Here is an 8,281-nt window from a genome sequence, read left to right on the forward strand (position 1 = left end):
ATGCGCGTGCTCACACACACACACACACACACACACACACACACACACACACACACACACACACACACACAGAGAGAGAGTAAATAAATACAATTAAAAATTATAACTAATTTAATTATCCAATAATAGAAATATTTTGAAACAAATCATAGAACACTCATATATCTCAACCTTATAATAAGGTGGATTAGGGTAATTTTTTAATTATGTGAGAAAAAAAGAACAATACAAATATGATCACACATCTAAAAGCTCCCACACACATTATTTATGCAGGAAAGAGTCAGGAAGAATGCATATCAATTCTGTTTTTAGGGAAAGCAGTAGACTCTGTCAGGGCAGTAGCCCTGGTGAGGTGGGATTTTATGAATACCTCCTACTGCTGGAAATGTTTTTCATTTAGTACAAATCCTGTTACTTGTATAATTCCACAAACAATAAAAAACAAACAGAAAATCATCACTAGGTGTAGGCTTAGATTTTTCATAGCCTACTTTAATAAAGATTCTTGGGGCTGGTGAGATGGCTCAGTGGGTAAGAGCACCCGACTGCTCTTCCGAAGGTCCAGAGTTCAAATCCCAGCAACCACATGGTGGCTCACAACCATCCGTAACGAGATCTGGCGCCCTCTTCTGGAGTTTCTGAAGACAGCTACAGTGTACTTACATATAATAAATAAATAAATCTTAAAAAAAAAAGATTCTTAATGCTTCAACCTCCCTTATACCCCACAGACCAAAGGTGGGGAAGGAAGATGGTTAATAGGACAAGGAGGACATGGACCTAGTAGCAGTTTAGAAGTAGTTCTTTGAGGTGATTCCAATCTTAATTGTTAGCATACCAGTCCACTAGCAAAACACCAAACATGAATAAGCAGCAGCTTGATCCAGAAGAAACTGAATTGAGTCCCCTGAAGCAGCAAGAAGCAGCTGGAACACCACCTGAAGCTCTTGGCTGAGTTTCTCTCTACGGAGTCCTGACAAGTAAAGATCAGTGAGGAAAGCAAGGTGAACCAATGCCAGAGTTGCTCAATGTCTGTTGGGTTATACGTACACTCTTTCCAAACATCATGTATCCTCTTAAGCATCGCCTTCAGCAAAACACCCCATGCCTTTCACCAGGCAGCTTCCAGAAGAACACCACGTGTCTGTTCTCAGCCAAACAACCTCTCATAAGACAGCTTCCAGAAAAACATCCCATGGCATAACCAAGTCTCCAGTGAACTCAGAAATTCCCACTTCAGATAAAGTTGGTAATAACCATTAGAAAATAATTTGACAGTCTCTCCAAGTTATACTTATCCAGGGTCACATGTGTTACCTGAAAACATCTTTGGGTAATGTGCAGCTGTAGAAATGCTCCAACCCACAGTCCTCCAAGGCTTTTATCAGTCTTAGATTCTTTTCCACTTGCCTGGACCATGGGCTGTAAATTTAACTTAACAACAAACAGAAATTTCACCATTTCTTTTAGTATCTAACATTCAAGGAGTTTCTTCAGGTGCAAATAGATTCCATGCTTGGGTCTGAGGACAGTGTGGCTGGAGAAGGCAGGAGGCCTGGTGAGGTCTGGAGCTACTTGGAAGTGGAGCAGAATCAAGGCAATGGCCACCTTTAGCTCCAGCATGGCAAACTGCTGCCCGATGCAGTTCCTGTAGACACCAAGGGAGAGAGAGGGGTAAGTTTCTAGAATAATAAGTCTGGAGTCCACAGCTGCTTAGCAGTTTCCTCTGATTGAAACATTCTTTGCAGGAGGAAGGGAAAAGGACTTATGTCTGTGTCTAGACAAGCCATGACTTGGGAGTTTCATGAGGGCTCTTCCCAGAGTTACAGAAGCAGTAAAGAACTGCTGGGAAAGAGACTGACCAGCTGTGCTACCCAGAGTCCTCTCAGACATATCCAGATGCCTACAAGTTGTGCAGAGAGCTCCAGAGTGGTAACTTTGTGAACAGTCACTTGTGCTGGTTTGGGCTTTTGGGTGATGCAGCTTGTGGTGGTTTGAATGGAAATGCTCCCCAGTAGGATCTTATGTTTGAATATTTGGTCCACAGTTGATGGAACAGTATGAGAAGAATTAGGAAGTGTGTCTTGTTGAAGGATGTGTTGCTCTGGGATGTTCTAAAAGCCTAGCCATTCCCAGTTCTCTCTCTCTCTCTCTCTCTCTCTCTCTCTCTCTCTCTCTCTCTCTCTCTCTCTCTGCCTGGTGCTTGTAAATCAGATTTTAGCTCTCAGCTACTGCTCTAGCGTAACACCTGCATGCCTGCTGCCTTGCTTCCCTTTATGACAGTCATGATTTCACCCTCTGACTCTGTAAGCTCCCACTAAACTCCTTCTATAAGTTGTCTTGACCATGGTGTCTCACCAAAGTAGACTCTAATACAGTCTTTATTTTGGTCTGTTAGGGATAATCTTTCTGGAGTGAGTAGATGTGTTTGTGTTTCTTCTTCCTAGCAAAAAAGGGCTCTTATACCACACAACAGTAAAGCAGAGCTTTCATACCAAATATCATTGAAACGGTTGGGCTTTATGTTTATGTCATTCCCTGCAAGAATGCGGACTTGGAGGTTCTGATGCGATGTCCTCCCTGAAGTAGGTGGTAGCTGGAGTCACTCACAACATATCTCTCCTATAAGGGGAGGTGACATTGAGCCCGTGAGCAATATTTATACTGCAAGATTGCTTCCTGAGCCTTGACTCACATGGGCCATGAGAGAAAGAGGCATTGTTCTTTGTGAAGAGATAGGTTCTGGGGAGAAATTTATGGAGCTTTTTGTGCAAATTTTCAACAGCTTTAAGTTCATCTCACCTTGGACCACTGGAGAATGGTAGGAAGGCACAGGGGTGTCTCTGATCAGAATTCTCCTTAGTGAATCTCAAGGGGTCAAAGACCTGAAACGAGAAGACAACTTTGTCTTGCCAACAGCACATTTAAAGGTGCTACTTACTGATGGTCAACAAAAACACTGACCAGAGAAGCAGTTTAAAACATTCTGCTGGCCACATGCTAAGAAGACAACATTACATTTTGTTTTTGTTCTTTTGTTTTTTACCCCAGAGATGGTTTCTCTGTGTAGCCCTGGCTGTCCTGGAACTTGCTCTGTAGATCAGGCTGGCTTCAGACTTACAGAGATCCACCTGCCTCTGCCTCCCAAGTACTGGGATTAAAGGCACCACTACTACCTGGCCTTTTTGACAACATTAATTTTAATAATTGATTTTATTTAACAAAAGTTTATCATGCACTCAACACAAATAGGGAAATATCTCACTTTTGAGAAATGTACACATCTCTCTTTTTCAAAAATATTTCATCTTGAGAGAAGACACAGTTGCCTTCAAACTCTTCATTACAATTTCAACTAGCCAAATTGCTCAGTTGTCACATAAATAATGCCTCTATAGTCCTGGAGGGCTTCTCTGGCTCTTGCTCGACTTGTCTGCTAGCTGGTCCAAGAGTTTACACACTTAGAAGCCAAACCCAAATTAGACGTAATGGTCCAGCTTCCTATTCTACAGGGTAGATCTAAAGCCCCAGTGGTTTACATAGAAGAAAACACTAGTACTTGTGTTTTCAAGAATATTAAATCAAGTCAGGCTTGCTACAAATCTCCTTGCCTGTCCCTGTCCTCTTTTCTCTTTATCTGAGCCTGTTCTGGGCCCTGGGCAGCTGACTCTTACAGTTTCCAACTGGATTTTGATAATACAAGGCATTGGTGGGGATCTGAAGAGTGGCTGCAGAGAGTTGATGTTGAATGTTCATTGGCTCCTTCCTGCTGACCATCTTAGGTTGGCAATATCTCTACTACATTGGCTTATATGATGTTTCCTCCCAAGCTCCTAACTCTTTCCACCCCAGGTTCTGTAACCCTCCCTTCTGGGCCCATCAGGTCTAGATAAAGATAAATGATTCTGAAAGCTATTCATTCTCATTTGCTTTCCCTAAACTCTGCCCATATCTTCACAAATAGTTTCTTTATGGAGTGTTGGAGCTGAACAACTTCAATGTGCTATCAGTATCACCAGGATCTTGATTGCTTCATACAATAAAAGAGAGGCTGAGCTGCCCAATTTACTCTGCTGACCAGTCACAGTCCTGCAGATATCCTCCCCCCCCCCCACACCTGCAGGTGTTTGGAAGAGCTTGTCAGGTGAGGGAGTAAGACAGAGACAGTGACAGTTGGGAACAGATTGTGGGACTAAGGTCTTTTAGATCCCAATAAAGATAAAGGATATGAGGTGAGGATGGGATCGTTATCGGGTGAGTTTTACACATTTCTGACTTTTATGTTTGTTTGCCAAGTGTCGTTTACTTTCATGGTACAGCCATTTTCATGATTAACTGTGGGCACATGACTTACTTGGCATCGCTCTCTGAAACAAATCCATAGAAGACAGTCTTCTTACCTTTGGGTCGTTCCAGACAGCAGGGTTGTGGTGGAGACCCCAAATACTAAGAACCACAGTCATACCTGAGACAGAAGGGAAACAGAGCAAAGGCTGCTGTAGTGTGCTCTCTGTCACTACAGCACTTTTCTTCCAGGAGAAAAGAGCTGACTCCTGCTGAGCTATGTGCCAATACTCCATCAGGGAAGGACAAGGGGGAGATGAACTTGGGTTTAAACTTCAATTTTCAAAGCAGTCATTTATTTAATTCATTATTTTATCCTAAGAAGCTGTTGGTGTCCTACCAAAGCCCTAAACTGTGTTTAAGTTTTCTGCTTTGTTTGGAAATTACTTAAGTATTTGTTAACAGCTAAACAGCACTTCATAGAGACAGTTCTGTTATTCTACCAGTGGCTAATTTCTCTTGGTATTGTTCATTCATAAAAGGTGGAGAATTGGGGGCAAATATTGATATGGTTGGTGATTAAAAAAAAGACAAAGGAGAGGGAACTTGAACATCATTTTCTTATCCAAAATAATTATGGTTTTGTGAACAAGCTTACAGAGGTTGAAGGGTTGCCCTCAGTTCTCCTGCTGACGTGATGCTAAAGCACAGTGGAAGAATGCCTCATGAGATCCTACTGCCACCTATGTGCCCTACCCAGACATGTGCACTTCAAGTACAGGCTCTCTATGAGTTCTAGCTTTGCTTCATGTCTGTTAACCTTCTGTGAATATATGGGATCCCCAATGGGTTTTTGGAGACGTTAGAAATATTGTAGGAGTGCTTGTAAACTGTAGAGTACTAACCACATGTTTGTTAAGATCACATTCCAAGGGGGAAATGAGAAGTATTATTTCCTTCTAAGGCTGATATGGTGAGAGACTCCCCTTCTCACATTAACATAATGATACTCATGTCCTGTAGATCTCACACTCAGTCTCACAAATATTATCATAGAGACAATGTCCCATAATGGATGAAACCCTTGGCTGGGGTTCTTAAAGTAAGGCTGGAACCTAATAGCTCTCCAATTGGCTATGTGACTTAGGAAGGTCAGTGTAGCTCACATATGATTGAGGAATTATCCTCTGAGCTTTCAATAGCTGCTTAATTCCAACCCAGAGATTCCCCAATGCTCTAAATCCTATTATCATCATTGTGACCTTCATGATCTCATGCTTAGGATAAGAATGTGAAGACCTGTAGGCAGTGAGTGTCCATCTGGGAGGGTAAGGGGTTTGCTGAGCTCCCTGGAGATGGATGGGACAGGAGGAATCAAGCGGAGTGTCTCCTTGATGCACATTGTGGTGTATGACATTTCATCCAGCTGTTCCCTGTGAGGACAAAGGAGGGAGGAAGTGACTTAGACTTTAAATCCACTTTTCATTGGTTGTTCTCTATTTGAGTTATTTTCCTGGTAAGCATTACTGTTGGGATAAAGCGATTTTTGTCTAGGTTTGTATAGCACAATGTTAAAGTGTAATCTTTCCTGTTTCCATGTCAAATGAAGTCCTAAAGGTGATAGACACACAGATACCAGATGCCGAATGACAAGATTTCTGAAAAACAGTGTTACAACCCTTAGCTCTTTATGTAAAGCAAGAATGTATAAGGAACAGCTAAAGACTGAAGAAGAGGCTAAAGAAGTTTAAGAGAGAGAAAAATCATTTAAAGAGAATTGTTGAAATGTTGAAATACCTTGGAAAATGGAGTGGAGTGTTACTCATCTTAAAGGCATCTTACTTTGGATCACTTAGAGGATCTGACGTGTGCTCCCTGGAGTTTGGGGAGCACAGAACGAAGGACAAGTGGCTCAGGGCAGATAGACTGGCAGGGAGGAGTAGCAGAAGCAAGGTGGAGCTGCACAGGATGTCTGGTGAATCAGTGAACTGACCGGAGGAGGGAGAGCTGCAGACCAGATGGAGAAGCACTGTGTCCAGAGTTCCCCTGCCTCACGAGTCACTACTAGAAAAGTCCCCAATATGCTTGCAGATGTAACAGTTGAGAGAAAGGAGGAACACAAAGGTATTTGGCAAACCTTTGGCATGTACATGGTAATTCCAGTTGTTCTCCCTCTCATCCTGGATTCAATAATTTCTGACAGGGTCAGAACCTCAGGGTAGGGACAAGCTGGTTAGTCAATAAGAGAAGCCAACAACAAACCCTTCTCACTCTACTGGTTTCCAGGGCCAAGGTGGGAAGGAGGGAGAGGCTCCAAGTGGATGGACATGCGGATGATGACTTGAGATGCCCTGGGTTAGACAGGCTAGTAACTGGCACAAGAATGGCTTGTGATGTAAGTAGACAGGGCTCTATGAGACTCTGTAAGATTTTTGCCTTGGAGATGAAAAGAACGCTTCCCACAGAGTAAGTCTGAAGTGAGACCAGGAAAAGATGAAAGGGTTTGTTTGAATAACAGCAAGTCAAATGAGATCAAGAAATGACTGCATACATTTGGTCATTTTGCCTAATCTCATTTCTCATTCCTTTTCTGACAAATTAATGTAGGTGTTGGCCTTGTGAAAATGTAAAATTTAAGTTCTGTATTCTTTTCCCACCAAGGCCAGGAAATAAAAGGCAATTGTGTTTACTCTGCCACTTACATAATTGAGAAAAACAACTTTGTCCATATCAATGCAAAAGCAAGTAGAATTTTGGTTGTTGTTTTGAGACAGGTTCTCACTACGTAGTCCTCAATGGCCTGGAACTCTCTGAATAGAACAGTCTGGCCCAGAACTTACATACAACTTCCTGAGAAAAGAATTTTAGGGGGCTGGAGAGATGGCTCATTGTTTAAGAGCATTGACTGCTCTTCCGAAGGTCCTGAGTTCAAATCCCAGCAACCGCGTGGTTGCTCACAACCATCTGTAATGACATCTGATGTCCTCTCCTAGTGTGTCTGAAGACAGCTACGGTGTACTTACATATAAAAATAAGTAATAAATAAATCTTTAAAAAATTTTAACACTTTTTAAATTAGGTATTTTCTTCATTTACATTTCAAATGCTATCCCAAAAGTTCCCCAGACCCTCCCCCCCACTCCCCTACCCATCCACTCCCACTTCTTGGCCCTGGCGTTCCCCCATACTGAGACATATAAAGTTTGCAAGACCAAGGGGCCTCTCTTCTCAATGATGGCCGACTAGGCCATCTTCTGATACATATGCAGCTAGAGATACAAGCTCAGGGGGTACTGGTTAGTTCATATTGTTGTTCCAATATGAACATAACCAACATAGAAATATGTTGGTTATGTTCATATGTTAAACCAACATATAAGTGGCCTGACAAGGAGCCAAAGAAATTGCTTAAGGTTTTCTGAATGCCACATGTAAATTTCATTAATGAAAACAGTAGGTATAATATAGAGTTTTTGAACAAAATGTGTTCTGAGACTGGAGATGGTTTATCAGTTAAGAGGGCTTCCTGCTCTTGTCTGGAGATAGCTCATCAGTTAGGAGTGCTTGTTGCTCTTGTCTGGAGATGGCGCATCAGTTAAGAGCGCTTGCTGCTCTTGCAAAGGACTTGTGTTCATTTTCTAGCACTCATGCCAGATGGCTTACAACCACTCCAGATCCAGAGGATCTGACACCTTCTTCTAGACTCAATATCACCTGCACTCATGTGCATAACCCCCGCACACAGACACACATATTTACATAATTATAGAAAAATAAATATTTGGACATGTGGGTTTTTTTTTTTTTGTAGTATTTCCCCCTTTCTTTCCTTAAATGAGAGAATAGTTAACAGATCATCTGGGTGTTTCCCCCTCAACCTGGCTAGGATTCAGTGGCTGTTTTCAAATTTAGACCAATCAAGACTAAGCAAAGTCAACATTAAGTTCCTTCCCTTCCCTTCCCTTCCCTTCCCTTCCCTTCCCTTCCCTTCCCT

At 42.2% G+C, this 8,281-nt stretch overlaps 1 protein-coding gene across 1 annotated transcript in view; it reads right to left on the bottom strand.

Moving 5' to 3' along the window:
- Positions 1–715: 715 nt before the first annotated feature.
- The window catches only part of LOC110293095 (cytochrome P450 4X1), a 27,182-nt gene continuing 19,616 nt past the window's right edge, over positions 716–8,281 (bottom strand). The window contains exons 9-12 of the mRNA XM_021160868.2: positions 5,587–5,720; positions 4,404–4,468; positions 2,806–2,888; positions 716–1,651 (exon numbers count right to left, since the gene is read on the bottom strand). Of these exons, the coding sequence (XP_021016527.2) occupies positions 1,477–1,651; positions 2,806–2,888; positions 4,404–4,468; positions 5,587–5,720 (457 nt within the window). The 3' untranslated portion in view covers positions 716–1,476. The remainder of the gene's footprint in view (positions 1,652–2,805; positions 2,889–4,403; positions 4,469–5,586; positions 5,721–8,281) is intronic.

Source organism: Mus caroli, chromosome 4, assembly GCF_900094665.2.
Source record: "Mus caroli chromosome 4, CAROLI_EIJ_v1.1, whole genome shotgun sequence".
NCBI lineage: Eukaryota > Metazoa > Chordata > Mammalia > Rodentia > Muridae > Mus > Mus caroli.